At 35.4% G+C, this 21,764-nt stretch overlaps 1 protein-coding gene across 1 annotated transcript; it reads right to left on the reverse strand.

Annotated features, from left to right (window-relative positions):
- Positions 1–434: 434 nt before the first annotated feature.
- On the reverse strand, positions 435–9,212 carry LOC116810117 (ribose-phosphate pyrophosphokinase 1-like). Its single transcript, XM_032754064.1, has 3 exons — positions 9,148–9,212; positions 1,000–1,096; positions 435–668 (listed from the first exon to the last, which is right to left on the reverse strand). The coding sequence occupies exons 1-3, from the start codon at positions 9,210–9,212 to the stop codon at positions 435–437; spliced, it is 396 nt and encodes a 131-aa protein (XP_032609955.1).
- Positions 9,213–21,764: the final 12,552 nt, after the last annotated feature.

The raw sequence follows: 21,764 nt of genomic DNA on the forward strand, positions 1-21,764 counted from the left end.
TGTTATCACTATTGATTTAAATAGTCAACTGCCCTTCAAAAGTATTTGTATAATAAAAAGTAATTGTTTATATTTACCAGTTAAAAAGTAACCATTTCCTGTGCTCCTCAGTCCTCTGTACCAGATGGATTTCCATCTGGTATTATTTTGCTTCTGGCTTAAAGAACAGTACAGTAATAATTTTTGGTCCTGTGCGAGCTCCCATCATTTTTTCCTCTGCTTCTTTTGGGTGGTTCCTTCATGAGCTTTGAGTAATCTCCTCATATCCATGTACCCCTTTGTACTCAGATGAGGACTTTAAAAGTACACTGTGTAGATCTCTGGCTATCTCTCTCTATGTAGCTCTTTTTCTCTTTCGTACTCTGTACTGCAAACTGTAGCCAACTTGACCTTCTCAAATTTCTGCTGAAAGGCTCCTATTTTTAAAAACAGAATTAAAAGTTAATATGTTTTAAGAAGATATGACGGATCTGATAGGAAGTTTCCCCAAGTTGAATTCCTTCAGTGCTTTCATCAAGGTTCATGAAAATATTGAATAGTTTAATTTTGAAGCAACAATTTATCTTGCTCTCCATAGGTATAATATTGGTGACTATCACTGCATCAAGGCACAAATTATTGATGCAAGAAATGGCTAGGCCAGAAAAGAGTCCATGAGTCAGGAGACCCTGAAATTAAAGTATTTTCATCATAGAGAATACTATGGCTTTAATGGCAAAAACTAGGCCAACTAGCACTTTGAAACCCACAAGAGTGGTCAGTTGATCTTTTGTGTTTCCTGATATTACAAGGAGGTGCTTGTCCATGGCCTACTTCTCATCTTTATGAATCATGATAAAGGCCACATTAATGTGGTCTTCACTAGAGATTATGCTCTTAGTTCCATGAACAACAGGTGAGAAATAATGTCTTCACTGAGAAATATTATTCTTCATCCACTTTAAGAATAATATGCCGGTTGTCTTCATATACAAGTTATGAGTTGGTATGCCAACAAGCCCTGAATCTTAGGAGTGTATATGTCATAGGGATGGTATGATCACTGCCTGCTGTACATATTATATTTGCAACAATTTTGGTCACAGTTGGGGCTTGGCTTTATTTTTTTTTATGTTCCCAGTCATAAGGGAAATGTGGGTAAAATGTAGTAACCCAGTTGGCTGCAGCAATCTACAGGCATTAATCATGATTCGAAGTTCCAACAGATTGCTACTGATTTTGCCACAGTCACTCTAAGCCATGTAAATGTCTTCCTCTTCATTTACACTCTCACCAATTTCCACAGATATCTCCCAGTCGCCCAATTTTTCAATAAACATTTTGCCTAATTCCAGTCCCAGGCAGTAGGCAATTTTCTGACATAAGTCCTGGTAACAGCTGCAGGTAAAGATTTTGCTATTTGGCACTTTGACCATCTAGTTGGCAACATTTCACTCAAGCAACACTGCTTGTGATGCAGAAAAAATCAAAGTCGTACCACAGACTAAGTTACTAATTGCTTTGTGTTGTTACTCTATTATTTTTTACTGGTTATGTTTTGACTACATAATTATTGTTCACTGTGCAATCAAGTAGCACACAACTATCATCTTACCTTTTTCTTCAAAATAAAAAGAAATTGTTTTGAATTAATTTTGAATATAGAGAAAAGTTGCAAAAATAATATGGAGAGTTCCTATACATCCTTTACTCTGCTTCCTTTATTATTAACACTGCATGTCCATAGTACAGTGATCAAAACTAAGAAATTTACATTGGCACATTATTATTAACTAGTTTACAGGCTTTATTCAGATATACTAGCTTTATTGAACAATATTTTTGAGTTTCTTAATGGTTTTCTTTTTCATGAATTTTTGACATATTTAAGAGCTTCTTAATGCATATTTAAAGAAAAATGATTAATAATAATATAAAATCTCTAAAACTCCCCCACTATTTTTCCTCAGAAATCCTCCTCCTTCATCTTCCATCTGGACTAAATTCTCTCTAGGCCTGAGCATCTCTGGCACCCTGGATTCTTCTTTATTGCTCTCCTAGTTTGTACCCATTGTTTCCTGAATATTGTATTATTGTTTTTCTCATTTTTCACCTCTTTAGGTAGAACACATCTGAAATACTTTTAGAAGAAAAGAGCAAGGGAGATAAACTGTGTGAGTTCTTTCCTGTCTGAAACATATGTATTTCTAGCCTCACACTTGGGTTATAGGTTAGTTGGGTATAGCATTCTAAGTTGATAATTATTTTCCTACAGAACATTGAAGTTTGTTTTCTTTCTCTTAGTTTTCATCGTTGAAGATGATAACTTTGATGCTAGCTTCATTTTCACTAAGAGATCTAATTGTTTTTTTCTGGAGTTTTTTTTTTTAAGTTTTTTACTCTGCAGTTGGAAAGTTTACAATAAAGTGTCTACTTCTGTTTCTTTTTCATTAGCTGTGCTGCACACTTAGGGATTTTTAGTCTTTAAAATCTCTTTCTTGCTTTCTGCAATTACTTTTCTCATAGCATCATATTCTTTTTTATGGTTGTAATAACTTCTTAAAACTTTCTGATTATACTATTTGGAGCTTAGAACAAAATCTTGTATTTATTGAGTTATCTCTGTTTCCCTCTTGATATTTCTCTCTCTCTCTCTCTTTTTCTGTAGCCCAGGCTGGAGTGCAGTGGCATAATCTCAGCCCACTGTAACTTCTGCCTCCGAGATTCAAGATGGATTAAAGACTTACATGTCAGACCTAAAACCATAAAAACCCTAGAAGAAAACCTAGGCAATATCATTCAGGACATACGCATGGGCAAGGACTTCATGTCTAAAACACCAAAAGCAATGGCAACAAAACCCAAAATTGACAAATGGGATCTAATTAAACTAAAGAGCTTCTGCACAGCAAAAGAAACTACCATCAGAGTGAACAGGCAACCTACAGAATGGGAGAAAAATTTTGCAACCTACTCATCTGACATAGGGCTAATATCCAGAATCTACAATGAACTCAAACAAATTTACAAGAAAAAAACAAACAACCCCATCAAAAAGTGGGCAAAGGATATGAACAGACACTTCTCAAAAGAAGATATTTATGCAGCCAAAAAACACATGAAAAAATGCTGATCATCACTGGCCATCAGAGAAATGCACATCAAAACCACAATGAGACACCATCTCACACCAGTTAGAATGGCTATCATTAAAAAGTCAGGAAACAACAGGTGCTGGAGAGGATGTGGAGAAATAGGAACACTTTTACACTGTTGGTGGGACTGTAAACTAGTTCAACCATTGTGGAAGTCAGTGTGGCCACTCCTCAGGGATCTAGAACTAGAAATACCATTTGACCCAGCCATCCCATTACTGGCTATATACCCAAAGGATTATAAATCATGTTGCTATAAAGACACATGCACACGTATGTTTATAGCGGCACTATTCACAATAGCAAAGACTTGGAACCAACCTAAATGTCCAACAACAATAGACTGGATTAAGAAAATGTGGCACATATACAGCATGGAATACTATGCAGCCATAAAAAATGACGTCCTTTGTAGGGACATGGATGAAACTGGAAACCATCATTCTCAGCAAACTATCGCAAGGACAAAAAACCAAACACCGCACGTTCTCACTCATAGGTGGGAATTGAACAATGAGAACACATGGACACAGGAAGGGGAACATCATACACTGGGGCCTGTTGTGGGGTTGGGGGATGGGGGAGGGGTAGCATTAGGAGATATACCTAATGCTAAATGATGAGTTAATGGGTGCAGCACACCAACATGGCACATGTATACATATGTAACAAACCTGCACGCTGTGCACATGTACCCTAAAACTTAAAGTATAATAATAATAAAATTAACAAAAAGAGATTCTCCCTGCCTCAGTCTCCAGAGAAACTGGGACTACAAGTGCATGCCACCACACCCAGCTAATTTTTGTAGTTTTTAGTAGAGTCGGGGTTTTGCCACGTTGGCCAGGCTGGTCTCGAACTCCTGATCTCAAGTGATCTGCCCACCTTGGCCTCCCAAACTGCTGGGATTACAGGCTTGAGCCACCGTGCCTGGCCAGCTATTTCTCTTTCAGACTGAAGAGTTTGATCAAATGTCTGGTGGTCCATAGTAGCTTATTCATAGTTAAGAATGAAATGAGGAAAAAAATCTACTTTTCCATTGTTAGACTTCACTACACAGGGAGTTGTCAATGAGTCAGCTATTACTCTGGGCACACATCCTGCACTACAAAATAAAAATGCTTTTGTTCTGTGCTCTCAAGGTCTGCACAGCTAACCTAGCTTCAATACATACATAGTTTGTTCATTTTCTTTCTTTCTTTCTTTCTTTCTTCCTTTCTTTCTTTCTTTCCTTCTTTCTTTTTCTTTCTTCTCTTTCTTTCTTTCTTTCTTTCTTTCTTTCTTTCTTTCTTTCTTTCTTCTTTCTTTCTTTCTTTCTTTCTTTCTTTCTTTCTTTCTTTCTTTCTTTCTTTCTTTCTTTTTCTTTCTTTTTTTTTTCAGAGTCTTCCACTGTTGCCCAGGCTGGAGTGCAGTGACATGATCTTGGCTCACTCTAACCTCTGCCTCCCGGATTCAAGTGATTCTCCTGCCTCAGCCTCCTGAATAGCTGGGACTACAGGCACCCACTATCATGACTGGCTAATTTTTGTATTTTTAGTAGAGATGGGGTTTCACCATGTTGGCCAGGCTGGTCTCGAACTCCTGACCTCGTGATTCACCCGCCTCAGCCTCCCAAAGTGCTGGGATTACAGGCGTGAGCCACTGCACCCAGCCTCATTTGTTCATTTTCTTTAAGTGAACATTTGTTTCATTCTTCTTTTGTTTTCTTTTTTCCTGGGGTTTAAACATCTGGTTGCTTCAGTTCTGTGCACAGAAGTGGGAGGAGAAGTGACAATTTAATTGTTATGTTTATTGACTTTCCATTAGACCTCTTGATTTCAAGTTCTTGTTCATTTTTGTCCCCAGTCATTCTTTGCCCTTTTAAATCCCAAGTTTCGCTTTAAAGTTTTGCAGGACTTATGGACTCTTCTTTCTGGCTGAGTACCCTCTGCATGGATCTAAGCAGTGATTTTACTTGTCCTGCTTTATGAGTCACCAGTTATCTATTTGCTTTCCACTTTCCAAATTTTTTTGGGGGGGAGGCATTTGAAATTTTTTTTTTACTCATATGCTTGTCTCCCATTTTGTTTTTATGTGTGATTGGTTTATGCCTTTAAGTATCTAGTATTATTTCAATTGGATCTTGGAGGGGTAAAGAGAAAATGTGTGCAGGAAATCAAGCATCTTGACATAACAGCCATAGATTTCTGTTTTGAAAAGATTATCCTTGCAGCGCTAAGGTGACTAGATTGAGGATAAAGGAAGAGAAAAAGGAGAAACCCTTTAGGAGTGTTTTGCTAATGCATTAAAGGCATTATGAAAGTTGAATGGCATAGTGGCAATGAGCAGGGAGGAGAAAGGAGGGATTCTAGAAGTTAAGGAGACCGAATAGACAAGACTTAATGTCAGACTAGATGGAAGAGTATGTTAGATTGCTATTGCTGTCATAACAAATTATCACAAATTTAGCAGCTGAAACAATACTCATTTGTTATCTTGTAGTTCTGTAGGTAGAAATTCAATGGGCTTAAGTGGGTCTCACAAGGCTGAAATCAAGGTGTCCACAGGGCTAGGGGCTTTATGAGAAAATTGTTTCCAGGCTCATTTAGGTTGTTCACTGGGTTCAGTCTTAAGTAGTTTCTTGCTGTCATCTGGGGACTGCCCTAAGCTCCTCTCAGCCTCCTTCTCATCCTTATCTGTAGCCTCCTACATCTCAAAACCAAAAAACATCAGATTCTTCTCGCACTGCCTCATCTCTCTGACTGGCTCTTCTGACTTCCTCTTCTGTTTATAATGGCCCATGTGATTGCATGGATCCTCTTGGATCATCCAGGATCATCTCCCTATTTTAACATCATCTGATTAGTAACCTTAATTCCATCTTCAATGTCCCATCATGGAGGTTCCTAGATTAATGTTTGACCACATAACTAGGGGGCAGGAGTCTTGGGAGTTATTGTTAGAATTTTTTCTATCACTAATAGGATAACTAAAAGAGGGAAATAGAAGATGACTCCAGGTTTCTAGTTGGGATGGTGTCCCTTAATTAAATCCCTCAGTGTCCAAGTTTCCATTATTTTTCATCTGATACACACATACTGAGCATCACAGCATAAGGAAGACCCTTGACAAATGCTTAATTTTGAATCCTGGATAGATTACTACCAATGAATCATTATCTATCTTTTTCCTATTAATCTCAAACAAAAAGCTATACCAGAAACCTAAGAAAACAAAGAAGTAAGCAAAAAAACAGCTTTAAATTTAGTACCGAACTCAACAGCTTCTCTTATTTGGCCCTTTCCTGAAGCTTCTTAGCTTTTTAGGGTTAAAGACCACATCTCAGGCAGAAAGCACTTCCAGAGAAAATAAAATTAGAGGGCAGAAAATTATCTGGGTACCAAATTCAAAGTTCACAAGTATTCCAAAAACTAACAGTCACTAAGTCCTGCCTAAAGTCTCTTTTAGCTGTTAAAGAATTATGTAAAATTCTTTTCACTCAGAAGATAAGTATTCTACTCCCACCACTCAATGTTTTAATTTCTGTTTTGTCTATCTTTATCTCTCTGTTTACTCCACATAACAGCCTACAGACTATCAAGCTCCCTTCCCAGGGGAGATGGGCTGGCAGAATGGAAGATGAAGAGGGGTACGTGAGAAGAAAAAAGAGAAGAAGATAGAAACTGATATCATATAAATAGACATTATTGATATATACTTTCTTCTCTACATAGTTACATTGTTTCTTTAAAAAAGAGACAGAAATAAAGACAAAGGCATGTCTTTACGACCTTGGAATCAAAAAATGTGCCTTTGTGTGGTGTGTGTGCGTGTGTGTGTGTGTCAGTGTGTATAAATTAGCATTTGTCCATAGATATTTTTGTAAATCCAACAAGAAAACATAACCTAGTTGGCTTTGAGAGTGGTTGAATAAACTGCTTTCTATAAGCCAGATATTGTATTTGGTCATGATATAAACAAACTTGTGTCTTCTTTAACAATAGTACCTTTGCTTTTCATAAAGAAGGAGTGTCCCCAAGGAATCTGCCCCGATGCCATGGCACAGCCCTCTCTGTGGACATGAGATTGCTATCTGCTGGATGCTTTTAACAGGGCTAATTAAGTTCATTCACAAATCCTCTTTATTAAAGGCTTCACACTGAAATATCTCTGAACATGCAATAGAACACTATTATTGAAATGTCTTTGTTTCTAATCACAATACCAGGGTGATAATTAAAGACATTACAAAGTGCCCTCATGAGGGTAAGGATTAAGAACGTCATCACTATCTGCTAAAACACTGCAAGGGGACCTATTTGGGCAACAGTACTCCATTAGTGCAGATGCTAGGAATGATTTTGTAAAAGTCTAGACTCTACAAATTTCAGATACTATATTCTGAAATTTGTAAATGTCTTGTTATGTAAGCCATTTTTGTTAATGCTATTCAGAGTATAAATGCATACAGATTACATGATAGAGCCTTTCTTTTAATAATCCTTCTGCTTGTAATTGCCAAATAATTTCTTAAAATAAAAATCAAACCACTAGATGTTTAAGCCAATTTCCTTCGTATTTTTAAAAGTGCTATGCATAGGCTGTGCTAAAATACTTGTATTGGGAGAGCTGTTGTTGAAAAGTTACTGTGCTAGATTACGTAAAAATATTGCCAAACCATTTCTAGAAAGATTAAGAGTGGGAAAATACAATGTATCTTTATTGGAATCTGTTATTATATTTTACATGCCTATTTTAATGTCTTCTTTTCCTCGAGTTTTAAATAGAAAAATTTTGTTTTGATACCTAAGAATTTCAGAGGAGGCATTTCTCAAATTCTCTGTGAAGTCAATTTAAAGTACATTAGCAATGCATGTGGATATAGTCAGACAATCAAGATGTGAAATTTTCAACATATTTCTTTAAAGGTAGACTCTTCAAGTGATTACTGTGAAAGTAATTTATTCCAGCCAAACACACTTCCACATATTGTTAACAGTACTATGTGCTTCAACTCATTTAACAGCTTTTTAATTCAGTAGTTATTCCGATTTAATAGAGCCATTTCTTCATCATTTTGCATTTAGTGATAAATGGTGCCAGAATTTATGATAAATTAAACGGCAAAGGACCATGTTAAAGTTATCTTAAGGGTTTCACATAAAAGGAATCAGCACCTATTTTGTTCAGAACAGCCACCTGAAAGTTCACGTGGCGAAAAGTGCTTCTTGCCAGGTATAAACTATGCGATCTATTTGAAAGTTAAGTTTTAATTATACTTTTCCCTCACCACTTACCTTTGGCAGTGGCCATCCAGCTGGGGGACTAGCAACACGGATGCTTTAAACTAGGGGTTCTTTCTTGTTTTAATATTGGTTTAACAAGTGGAAGAACATTCAGGTTGAAGCTTTGATGAAAAATCCTTACATGACAAGCCACCAGATACAGGGGGCAACTTTGTAAAAGTTTGGTGAAGAGACAAGGCATCACGGGGCTATGGAAGAGATAAATTGGGCAGGGCCAAGTGGTGGGAGAGAGGAGAGGTGTAGTTGGACAGCCCTGCCAATTACTGATCCTATTATCCTTTCTCCCTCCTCACTAATGCACTGGCTGAACAGCTACTGCAAAGGGATATGAGAGGCTGAATTCACAGGCCTCTTCTTTCCTTCCTTCCCATAGGCACATTTTATAAATGAAAAAAAAAAAAATTCCTTGACTAAAGTATTGAAAATGGTTTGCAGCCATTAACTCTACCATTTTCCAGACCTGTTAAAATGTATAAACTAGCTTAATTAGGTTTTTTCCCTTGCTCACCTATACTCCCAGGCAGGCGAGCTGGATAGTCAAACAAGGCGAACTGTATTAGGACAGAGATCGGGACAAAACTATGTAAATGAAAGACTCTGTCCTTAAGGTTAAAAACCTTAGGTCACTCTTGACAACTAATGAGAGACCAGGGACAGCCTGCCCACAGACACATTCACTCGTACCAGAAGATAAATTTCAGCCCCCAGAACAGTCATGAATAACTTACCTGTGTCCGTAACTGTAGGCAAAACGTTTGCAAGGATGCGAGGAGTGCAATCTGCATTTCCTCATTTGTGAAAAACACTTCCTTAGTATTCACCTTTGAGTTTTCTGAGTTCGAATTTTCCTGTTACTTCATGATTGCCTATTTGCCATAAAGTTTTTCTTCCTTTATGGAGCACCTTTTATTAAGAACTTACTATGTGAGGGGGTATTGGTGTACAAAGATAAAAGCCATGGTCTCTTCTTCAGAGAAGCACCTAGTCTGATATGTAATAATAATAAGTAGATATCGAAGCAAATTCTGCGTTCATCAAGGTGGAGGAGTAAGTTGCAAGCTGGGTTAGTGTTGAACTACCAAAAAGAGCAATTGCTTGATTATTTAAAGGGAAGTCTAAATACTTTTGGAAAATAGCCCCAAACTCATTAACCCTGCCTTGTAACTCTGCTTCACCTCTTTTCTTACTCTCAACATTTGTGTATGTATTTGTGTATCCATCTATGTGTATATTCATGTCTATCTGTTGCTGTCTGTTATATAGCATTAGCAGCAATTATTAGGCACTATCTCTGTGCCAGGCAGTGGAATAAGAACATTGTATGTCTCATCATATTTAATGAAAGAAAAAAAGTGACGGATTGGGAATTTGAATGTTCCAATCACAAAACTAGAAGTAGAATATTTTACATCTCTATTTTTAAGTCTTTAAAATAAGAGGAGTCCATTCTAAGTCCCTGTCCAGCTATCGCAAGTCTAAAAAGTTGTGATTCCTGATGCTTTCCTATATGTTTCTTTCACAAGGAGGAGATAATGCTTTATTTTGTTAACTCTCTAACATTCCCTGCTGTATGGATACTTTTTAAGAGAAATGGAATTGAATAACAGGCTACTTTGTAAAAGCTTCACTTTTAATAGGTGGATTAAATTTGAGGACTAAAACTGTATAGGGTTTTAAAAATAAAAATTTTAACAATCATATGCATGTAGAAACAATTTTAGCAGGTAGAAACATTTTTTATTTCTCGATGATTTCCAAAAGGTGTTCCATTAGCCACAAATTTTTTATAGATGAAATATTTGGCCTTTAAAAGTGTAATTTTTAAACTCCTAAAATATTCATGAAATTATTCCTGTAACAAAAGCAACAATTTTAGAAACATTAATATACATTACTTAACCTGAAAAATAGAATACAGGGGATTTTCTATTCATTAAGTTGCCCAATTGCACTGTCCAGGGCCACTCGTCTACCTTCTTGCTGTGTATGTTGCTTGTTATATTTTTCTGGGCTGTTTATTCCGCAAAGGGCAATTGAAAAAAGAGTTTGAAGTAGTTTTTAGTGCTAGGCTATTCTCTAGCTTAAGTTCATGCCCCTTGGTTCTCATATTTAACAGAAGCTCAGATAGCCTGCAGCATCTGTCCTTTTGGTTCCCTTCAGGATTGTGTACATTTCTTTGTCATATCGTCATTTCTCAAACCACAGAGTTTCTTTAAATAGCAGCCCTGTCCCAGTAGAATTATGGGAAACCACAATGCTATAATTTGAAAAAAATTCTTTTCAAAGTACATTGTCATAGTTGACTTAAATATTTGAGACATATATTATAGTGTATTTTCCTGTTAAAGGGAAGTTTAGTATAACCATGTTTTTTGCAATGAAATAAAAAAGAGGATAGTAACTACTTTTTTCAGTCCATATTTGGTTAGTATGATCAATTTCATTGATTAGGTGAGAACACAATCTCCCCAAAATAATCAAAACACAAAGCAAATTTGGCCACTTCACAAAAGGTGAAAAATAAAATCCAGCCACTTATTTACAAGAGTAGTACTTACATATATTTTCATACCATTGTGTTGACATAGTCCAAATAAATAAATACACACATCTTATATAAACAAATAAATATGTCACAGTTTACATCTGTCCTTTAGAGCACAAAAGAAGAATTCCAGGAGCATGAAATTCATCTTCATCACTTCCTCTGTTCCTAAGTTTAGAAAAGTTATCTTTAGAGATAATAATGTTAAAAGAGCCTTATTAGTATGATATACTGTTTTTTGACTTAAGGAAAAATTGACACTATACCAGATGTTTAGGTTTTAAAAAGCTCTTAAGTGTTTTCAACTTTATTACTCACATGCAAAAAAAAATGTCTATAGAAGATTAAACAATGTTTCACTTTTGATCTGGAGAGTGTGATGAAGTATAATCAGACTTGAAGCCTGATACTTTTTATATGTTGGGTTTTTCTGTAGGCACATTTATAAATGGATAATTCTTTTGAGATTCTTCTTGTTCAGTCTCAGTGTTTTTTGTTCTTTTTTTCACAGTGAATTGCAAAATGCCATTTAACTTCAAAGTTGCTAATCGTACAACTGCCCAGCTACCCACCCTTTTATTGACTGCCTTTCCTTGGGTTTTTGTTTCACCAGCCAGATTCTCACCTTACTGCACATTCTTTCAACTCGGCCATCAATCTATAAAGCAGAGAAAATTTTCTAAGTCCTGATGCCTCTAGTAGCATTTTACATACCACTTTTTTCCGTCCTCAGAGAACAGCTCTATCTGAAATGTCTGAAGTGGCTGTTGATGGTGTCTTCACTGCTGCTCCATGGAACCCTTTTTTTTGAATACTATCATCTAAAATCTCCTGAAGTCCAGGAAAGTCTTGTCAGACTGTTTCAGCAATGTTTATATTTATTTGCTTCGGTGTCTATCTCTCCCTTCCTACCTCTGTCCTCTAATTTTTCCTTTCTTTTTAATTTGTGACAGTGAAGTTTTTGGAAATATTTTTATGGTAGGCACACAAGGGCACACGAGTAAACATGAATATATTTTGGTTTGCTTCCTATATCCTAATTTTTGGAAACTACTGGTTTTTTGACCACATAATTATTTAATATATCATATTTATTTAACTTAAAATGTCTGTATGTTTATAATCTATATATATAAAGTTTACATGCACTTACACACATAAAAAACACATACTTATATATATGGTTCTCCTAAAATAAATGTGTATGTATATGTGCGTTTCTTTTGTTGCAGGAAAAATATAATTTTACTCAAAATTAATCGTGTCTAGTATATATCAAGAAAGTGCTTCAGAAATCAGAGATTAAGAAGAATCTACCTGGCCAGATGTGGTGGCTTATGCTTATAATTTCAGCACATTGGGAGGCTGAGGTGGGCAGCTTACTTGAGGTCAGGAGTTCGAGACCACCCTGGCCAACATGGCAAAACCCTGTCCCTATTAAAAATATAAAAATTAGCTGAGTGTGGTGGTACACACCTGTACTCCCAGCTACTTGGGAGGCTGAGGCAGAATTGCTTGAACCCTGGAGGCGGAGGTTGCAGCAAACTGAGATTACACCACTGCACTCCAGGCCAGGTGACAGAGCGAGACTCCATCTCAAAAAAAAAAAACAAAAAATAAAAACAAAAAGAAAGAAAGAAAGACAGATCTAGCTATAAATCACCCACACAAACACATTTAAACACACACACATGCATGCACTCACACATATAATATGAAGTACACATTATATGATATTTTATAAATGTATCATACACGAAATAAAGGCATTCAGGTTCTTCCTTCCTCTAGTGGGAATTTTAATCTGCACTGATCCAATCATGTATTTCAACACATTGTATAACTTCGGCAAATACTGGCCTCTTTTCACAAATCCAGACAAATCCAGAAGTATGCTTGTGATATCATCCCAAGATTCATAAAAGTCAGTTGCATTATTTTTGTGTTGGCCACGTTTTGGCTGTGTCATTTAAATAATTAAAAGTGAATAGATTCATTCCTCTTATAGCTTTTATTTCATAACAGTAATTCATAAGGAGAGGCCAGAGTACTAAAACAGGAGACAGAAGGTCTATAGGAACAAAGAAAATGCATTGAAATTTTCTTGGAAGATGCAATCATATAATAAACTGAGCCATTGGTATTCAAGATGTTTTTTATTTACATGATACAAGATTTTGGTTCATTTCTAATGCTAAAGACAATAGTTCTTGAACTATTTATTTAAAATTTCAGATTGACCAGTATATGTATTATGTTAATGATGAAAATACCATGGCCTTCAAGATATATACTTACCTAGCAACAGAAGTTCGGGTATCAGATCTATGTATCAGAGTTAAAAGAGTTTTGAGAGAGCCCATGTGATGATAGACGGAATATAGAACAGAATCACTAAGTGTTAAAAATTGTATTTTTTAACTCATTTTTCTTTAGAAGTTTGAATAGGGAAAAATAGACAAGAATAAAGATAATATGCTGATAAACTAATATTTTTAAAGTCAAAATTATTTCAATATATTGAAACATGAAAGTGTAATATAATAACTTAAGAAAATATTTTAATTTAGACACTATTTGTTCATAAAAATACCCTTAACTATAAAGGTGAAAATTAATTTAGAAATTCAGAAAATACAGTATTATTGAGCTGAAAATCTAACTGTAATGTGTATAACATAAACTTTTTCTATTATAAGCTAGATATTATAAACTAGTTAGAATAAAATTTGATTTATTTAGGTACTCCACAAATCATAAATTGTAACTATGAATTCCAGCTATATAACTTATGAATAGAATTTAATCTTTTAAATGATTTATTTATTGAAACGTTTTGAATGGAAACAAATTTTAATGAGCTATCTTTTTTTGCCATTGAATTTTGCAGGAAATTCAAGAGCAGTTAATATGCATCTATATTCTACATGTTACTAGCCAATCTTTTAACTTACTATCAAAATTGTATTCATGTACCTTATTATATTACTTGTGTGATTTTTTAAAAATTTGTTAAAATGTATTTAATGAGTTCGTTAGATAGTATGGGTATAGATGAAACAGCAATTTGGTCAGTGGTATAAAGCAACAAAGTTGGGCCATCTGAAGACAGAAAAAGTAAAAGCATTACACATATATAATTTTCCTTTTTTCCGTTTTCCATCTTGCACCTCTCCATGGTACTGTGAGACCAGGCAAAACTTTGATTTGCAATTTTTTCAAAATTTTGACTGCTAAAATTATTGCCTGCAATGCTCTGAGTACCGTAAATAGTAAAGCATTGAAAGGATGGATTTTAGAGACTGTTTATGTGAGTATGATGGAAAGAAATGAGTAATTGTGCATAAAAGTCATTGCATGGGAGAAGTAGAATGAAGACAGAGGCTTCAGACATACTCTTTAATCATAGACACTTGGTCTTTGAGCATCAGAAGACCTTTAATTAGGTTTCATTTTCCAGGTGGTGTGAGAACTTCCCCACCAGGAGAGTTCCCTGGCTTTTACAAGTAAATTTAATGATTCTGCTTGTAGGTAGATTCCCAAGGACAAGCACTGGAAATTAACATACAACATAAATGTGTCATAAGGAAAAGTTGCAAATTGTGGCTTATAATGAGTTATCTGTAAATAAATACACATACTTCTATCAAGAACCCTTTAAAATAATGAGAATTATTTGAGATTATGTGTTCTGTAATTGGCAATTTCAGTTTCAGAAGAGAAAATTATTTACAATATTGCATACTTTTCGTTAAAAGTGAATGACAGAAAACAGCTTTTTGTGGCCTATGAGGCAAATATATTATTTACAATAGACTTGTGTAATTGTTTTATTTATCTATTTCTTTTCTCTTTTTTATTGTAGGAAAAACACTTAACATGAGATATACCTTTCTTAACAAATTAAGTGCACTGTACAATATTGTCAATTATAGGCAAAAGGCTGTACAGCAGATGTCTAGAACTTATTAACTTCATGTAAATGAAACTTTATACTCATTAGATGGCAACTTCCCATTTCCACCTCTCCGTGGCCCCTGGGAATCACCTTTCTTTCTACTCTCTGCTTCTATATGTCTGGCTATTTTAGAGATCTCATATAGGTAAATAGAATCATGCAGTATTTGTCTTTCTGTGACTGGTTTATTTCAAATAGCATAATGTCCTCCAGTTTTATCCATGTTGTCCCATGTGACAGGATTTCTTTCTTTTTTAAGGCTGAATGATATTCCTTTGTATGTATATACCACATTTTCTTTATCTATTTACCCATTAAATGGTCATCTATGTTGTTTCCACATCTTGGCTATTGTGAATAATGTTTCAATGAACATAGGAGTGTAGATATCTCTTCAAGACAGTGATTTCAATTCTTTTAGATATATATCCAGAAGTAAGTTGCTGCATTACATAGAAGTTCTATTTTTGTTTCTATTTTTGAGGAACTTCCATGCTGTTTTCCATCTTGACTGCACTATTTTACACTCCTACCAACAATGTAGAAGGGTTTCTCACCAACATCTTATCTTCTTTTTTTTTTTTTTTTGGACAATAGCCATCTTAATAGGCGTGAGATAATACATCTGAGGTTTTGATTTGCATTTACATGAGCAGTGATTTTGAGCACCTTCCATACACCTGTTGGCCATTTGTATGTCTTCTTTGGATAAACATGTATTACTTCCTATGTATATATTTGAATCAAGTTATTTGTATTTTTGCTATTGAGGTATGTGAATTCTTCATACATTTTGGATATTAACCTGTGATCGGAAGTATGGTTTATGAATATTTTTCCCATTCCATAGGTTACTTTTACTTTTTTTTCCTTTGCTATGCAGAAGCTTTGTAGTTTGATATAGTCTCAGTCATCTGTTTCTACTTTTTTTGCCTGTACCTTTGAGGTTGTGTCCAAGAAATCATTTCCAAGACAAATGTCAAGAAGCCTTCCCCCTATCTTTTCTTCTAGGACTTTAATAGTTTCAGCTCTTACTTTAAGTCTTTAATCCATATTCAGTGGATTTTTGTGTGTGGTGTAAGATAGGGCCCAATTTTATTATTTTGCATGTAGATATCCAGTTTTCCCAATAACATTTGTTAAAAAGGCTAACCTTTCCTCTTTGTGTACTCTTGATCCCTTTGTGGAAGATCAGTTGATTGTGTATGCATGGGTTTATTTCTGGGCTTTCTATTCAGTTCCATTTGTCTATATGTTTGCCATGCCAATACCATGCTGTTTTAATCACTGTAGCTTTATAGCATATTCTGAAATCAGAGGCTGTAATGCCTTCAGCTTTGTTCTTCTTTCTCAAGATTGCTTTTGTTATTTGGGGCATTTGTAGTCCCATATAAATTTTGGGACTTTTTTTTGTTCTGTGAAAATGGCCATTGGAATTTTGACAGGGTTTGCATTGAAATTTGCGATAGATTGCTTTGGATAATATGGCCATTTTAACAATATTAAGTCTTGTAATCCATAAACACAGGATATCTTTCCATTTATTTGTGTCTTATTTAATTACTTTCACTAACATTTCATGTTTTAGTGTACAGGTCTTTCACCTCCTTAGTTAAGTTTATTCCTAAGTATTTTATTCTTCCTGATGCTGTGGTAGATTGTATGGTTTCTTGATTTCCTTTTCAGATAGTTTGTTATTAGTGTGTAAAAATGTAACTGATTTTTGTGTGTTAATTTTTTGCCCTGAAAACTTACTGAATTCACATTTCTGACAGTTTTTTGTGGCGTTGTGAGGATTTTCTAAATATAAAATCATATCATCTGCAAACATAGATGATTTTATTATGTAATTGTTTTAATTTCACTTAATAAACGATTTGCTTTGACTTTTTCATGATAGAAATAAGATATTCTAGATATATAAGTATATATGCTGGCTGTTTTAAAGAGGTTATTTGACTTGTAGAAATATATTTAAATTAAGGTATTTATATAACACTTTTGAATATAGGTAAAAAGATACATAGATCTGTTTTATTAAAGCCTCGTTAAGTTTTCTTTAAATACTAGATTATAGTGTCAATGATTTACTTACATGGATATTGTTGCTGTTTTTCTCTTAACACAATTATATTAAATTTTAATGACATCAATTGTAATATCTAACTGGTATCTGGAAGCTTGTGGAGAGCCCAAAGGTTTTATACAAATTTATATGTGTAAAGCTTTCACTGATATACTTTGCCAGTAGATATTTTACCTTGAGTAGTCAGCTCTGCAAATCCCTTCCCACAAAAGATTAAAAACATCCTCCTATTACATCTAGAGATTTCTTTTTGTTATTCAAAGCCATGAATAAATTTAGGAAAATGTATATGATTTTAATGCCTTAAACCAGAAAGCTTCCTTGATTCCTATTAAAAAATGGAATATTTAATGTTTTCCTTCTTCTGTGGTACTTTTTTTGATATTGTAGCAAAGAACAAAAAAGAATTCTGAGAACCTATAAAACAAAAAACTGTGTTTGAAGTATTATAATAAAACACCCTTCTTCCTTTAATGCTAAGTCCCTTTTTAATGAAGATCCTCTGGCAGCTCTTGAATGTATAACTAGTTTATATCATGGGATGAAGCTGTCTGTTCTGATGATTGACATGAGCCCACATTACAATGTGATTCTGAAAATTAGTCCATAGAGGTCCTTTTCAGGTACTTCTCAGACTGAGAGCTGCCCTCCAACTACAGTAGAGCCTTTTTAACCCCACTCATTGGTATTCTAATCTGGAAGTGCTGTCCTGCCTTTTAAATAACTCAGGCATTCAGGCTTGTACCCCCCTTGACACATTACTTAGCCAAAGGATTCAAATGAGATTCAAGAAACATGCAGTACAGCACAAAGGGATTGGAATATGCACAATTAATAATCACACAGTTAATTCATTTTTAATGCAAGGAGGATTTCTGAAATTTCACATTCAGATTTGTAACACAAAGTAATAGCTGTCTATCCTGATTACATTTTCAAAATCTCAAAATATAAGCACTGCTCTTAAGTAATTATTTTTATTTTAAATAGATTCTCCTGAAGGAAAGCTTTAAATAACATTAAGGTAATGAAGCAAACTGATAAAATTTGAAAGTGGGGCTCCCTTCAATCCAGATATTGTTTAAGTAAATAAACAGATTTTGAGTATTTACAAAAATGGAAAGAAGATACACCTCTGATTAGGAAAGGCTTTGATGGGGTTTGGATTATCTTGGGTCCAAACCAGTCAGCTGCTTTACACAGTACCGTCATTCATATCTCACATTGTTTTCTTTTTGATATATATTCCTATATCCAGTGTTAAAGGTCATGTTGCCCGCGTTTGAGAAGTGTGTATGAGTTTATTGCAATAAGCATGTCTGTAAAACTACAATTGTCCTAAGATTTTAGAACTACCCCCAGGAAGACAACCAGTCATTGAATCAATAATTAGTTGCTAGATTCTTTCTATGTATGGGTGAAAAGTAAATTCATTTATTCACCATTTATGGATGGCATGTCTTCTACATGCCAGATCCTGAGGAAGAAAGCAGTAAACAAAACAGATAAAGTTCCAGCTCATACAATGTATATTCTAGTACACAAATTAATAAACAAGATAAATTCAAAGAATAGTAAGTTCTATGCAGGAAAAAAAAAGCATGGCTAAGAGAATGGTGTGACAGGTTTGGGTAGGAGGGAGGGGAATTGGAATATGAGTAAGAGACTTAACAGAGTAACATACAGGTCAGAGAAAGAAGCAGGAACAAAGCCCTGAGAAGGTCGTGAGCTCCTCAAGTTTGAAGAAGACAAATATGGCTGGAGCAAGAATTGAGTGAGCAGATAAAATATCTCACAATCAATTGGTTCATCCATTTTTGAACCTAAATGAGCCATTATATTATTGCATAATCTATTTAGATCTACTGTGTTTCTCCTTATAGAAATGGCCTGGGAATTAGCAGGATAAAACATACAGAACATGGAGCAAGCAAGGTAACACTGTAGGGAATTGGAGTAAAGTGATGACCTCTTTTTTTTAAACACTCAGCTGCATTGACTGCCTGCAATAATTATTGGGTGGCTTGATACTTGCAGCATCAACATTATTATGTATTTTTAAATCATTTATGCTTTATTACAATGACTTGCAATCATAGCTATGGAAGCTTCACAGTGAACTTAAATTCTGCAATTGAACATTTAATCACAGGATATTTGTACCAGTACTTTTCCAAATGATTCAATACCTCTACCTTAATTTTTCTTCCTCATCCTTAAGCCCCACCCCACTTTAACCCGAAGTAAAAGGAGGAAAAGTCTGTACAATTGTTCTTTCATGCAAGCTAGGCTGTGTCTGAAATCTTAAACATGGTTGGCATAACCCTGTCGTATGGAATAAGGGACTTGTACGCTTTTGGAGTACACACCGTGTCTTCAGACTCTGGTTTGGAAAGTAGCTCCAACCAGGGATCTGATGCTGTCTTCCAATGATTTCTGCAACCTGTTTCTTAAAAGTGCAAGCAGCTTTTTGGCACCTGCTATAGAGTCTCCTGGACTAATTCATTGCTGGCTGTCATCAAGAAAGGGAAGTGGTTCCATCTTTTTTCTTTCCTTCTGTCTTTTTCCATTTTTCTTCTATCCTTTCCTTCCTTTTTTCCTTCTTATTTTACTTTACTTATTGTAAATTATTGAGATGGACACATGACCTTAACCTAGACCACCAATGCCAGTTTTCAGGCATGACTTGAGCTCTCAATCTCCACATCACAGTAAAAGATAAACTAGTTTTATTTGATGTCTTACTTTTACTAGTGTCCTGAAAGGTGAAATCATTCATGCATAGGTAATTGCTCCAGTGAGTTTCCTTGATCTGCATGTGTGATTGTAATTTTTAAATATCAAGTGTGTAGTTGCTGGGAGAGATTTTAAAAGCAAATGTTTTTAATGCATGGTTGACACATTTCATTCCCAACTGATTATATTATTTACAATATTAATGAACCTGATATTCTTTCCCCCATCAAAGGCAACATTAGGTTGTTCTAATGCTCAGTAGTGTGACCAATGCATGCTTTTGTCTGGGAGAAAACGAGGAAGAAAGTTTAGCTCCCCTAATATGTTATCCTCTGCCATGCTTTGCACAACCCATATGTTGATCTGGTGCACAGAGCTCAAATTAGGTCACAATCTTGAATGCCTGAAATATAAAAATTGAGAGGCATTTAGCATTAAACCCTTAATATCATTGTCCTTGAATAAAGTTGAATATTGAAGTGAAATTATGAAAAAAATTGGTAGGAGGTACACAAAACTCCCATATTAGTTATATCTTTCAGGAGATTAATTCATTAAAAATTATTGCTATTAGTGAATTTTAAAGCAATAAAATAAATTGAAATCCCTTCTATGGAAGCTTTCCCCTTGCAGGCTGTGTCAGGTCTAATGTCAAAAGATACAATTTTAGGGCTGATTTGATGGCTCCTGCTTGTCATCTTAGCATTTTGGGAGGCTGAGGTGGGAGGATTGCCCAGGAGTTTGAGACTAGCCTGGACAACACAGTGAGATCCTATTTCTACTAAAAATTTAAAGGAACTATTAAATGCGTATGTGTGACGGCATGCACCTGTAGTCCTAGCTACTTGGAAGGCTGAGTGAGGAAGATTGTTTGAGCCCAGGAGTTCAAGGTTGCAGTGAGTTATTATCATGCTACTGCATGCTAGATTGGGTGACAGAGTGAAATCTGATTTTTTTTAAAAAAGATGCCATTTTATATTCATGATTTTGTATCCACGGGCATTTCCTTTGTCAAACACCACAACTGGATTATTTAGAGAAATCTGATGCCTAATTGCATGGGTGGTCATTTTGGTGATGAAATAACATTACCTCAATATCGTGAAGCAGATGTAAATAAAATCCAATTTAATTTTGTCCTTGCCTTTTGAAAAGCACGATGCCTCCAAAGCAAGGAAGGAGAAGAGAATTCCTCTCATCAATTTCTACATAACCCCAACTACAACTTAGGAATCAGAATAAACCACAAAGCATTTTATCCATGTGGCTCTGCCTGTCCATAGGTCAGGTATGCTTCCTAAGATCTGATTACAGAAGGCCAGTGAGACAGAGTGTTCGAGATCATCTTCCTACAAAGCTGTGAGATGCAGCCTTCGGCTCAAAGTGAAGAAGACGCAGAGGGAGCAAATAATCTTAGCAGTCTCTACAATAGTGTATTAGTCTGTTTTCATGCTGCTAATAAAGACATACCGAAGACTGGGTAATTTGTAAGGGCAAGAGGTTTAATTGTCTCACAGTTCCACATGGCTGGGGAGGCCTCACAATCATGGTGGAAGGCAAAGGAGTGGCAAAGTCGTATTTTACATGGCAGCAGGCAAAGAGAGCCTGTGCAGGGGACACGTTCCCCTTTATAAAACCATCGGATCTTGTGAGACTTGTTTACTATCATGAGAACAGCACAGGTAAAACCTGCCCCCAGGATTCAATTACTTCCCACAGGGTCCCTCCCATGACACATGGGAATCATGGGAGCTACAATTCAAAATGAGATTTGGTGGGGGACACAGCCAAACCATATCAAATAGCAATTCAACCACCCCACTCCCATCATATATCTTTAAAAGGAAAAGCTGAATTGACTGAAAATGGGCATCTTTCATGCCATGTTCAAAAAAGAGAAGGAAAAAAATTATTTGGGTTTTTCAGTTTTAATCTCTCTACCATGAGGGGGAAATATGTGGAAAGACAAGGCAATTGCACTTGTTATTTATACTTAGGTTAGGTAAGGATCACTTTAAAT

Source organism: Hylobates moloch, unplaced genomic scaffold (assembly GCF_009828535.3).
Source record: "Hylobates moloch isolate HMO894 unplaced genomic scaffold, HMol_V3 SCAFFOLD_1, whole genome shotgun sequence".
NCBI classification, from domain to species: Eukaryota; Metazoa; Chordata; class Mammalia; order Primates; family Hylobatidae; genus Hylobates; species Hylobates moloch.

What these genes read in the sequence shown, in the direction of transcription:
- LOC116810117 (XM_032754064.1), bottom strand. Translation starts at nt 9,212, where the DNA reads ATGAGGAAATGCAGATTGCACTCCTCGCATCCTTGCAAACGTTTTGCC. An exon ending in GCCTACAGTTACGGACACAG is followed by an intron (nt 1,097 to 9,147) that starts GTAAGTTATTCA and finishes AAAAAAATAAAG; the next exon opens with CCAAGCCCCAACTGTGACCA. An exon ending in ATACACTCCTAAGATTCAGG is followed by an intron (nt 669 to 999) that starts GCTTGTTGGCAT and finishes CTTTAATTTCAG; the next exon opens with GGTCTCCTGACTCATGGACT.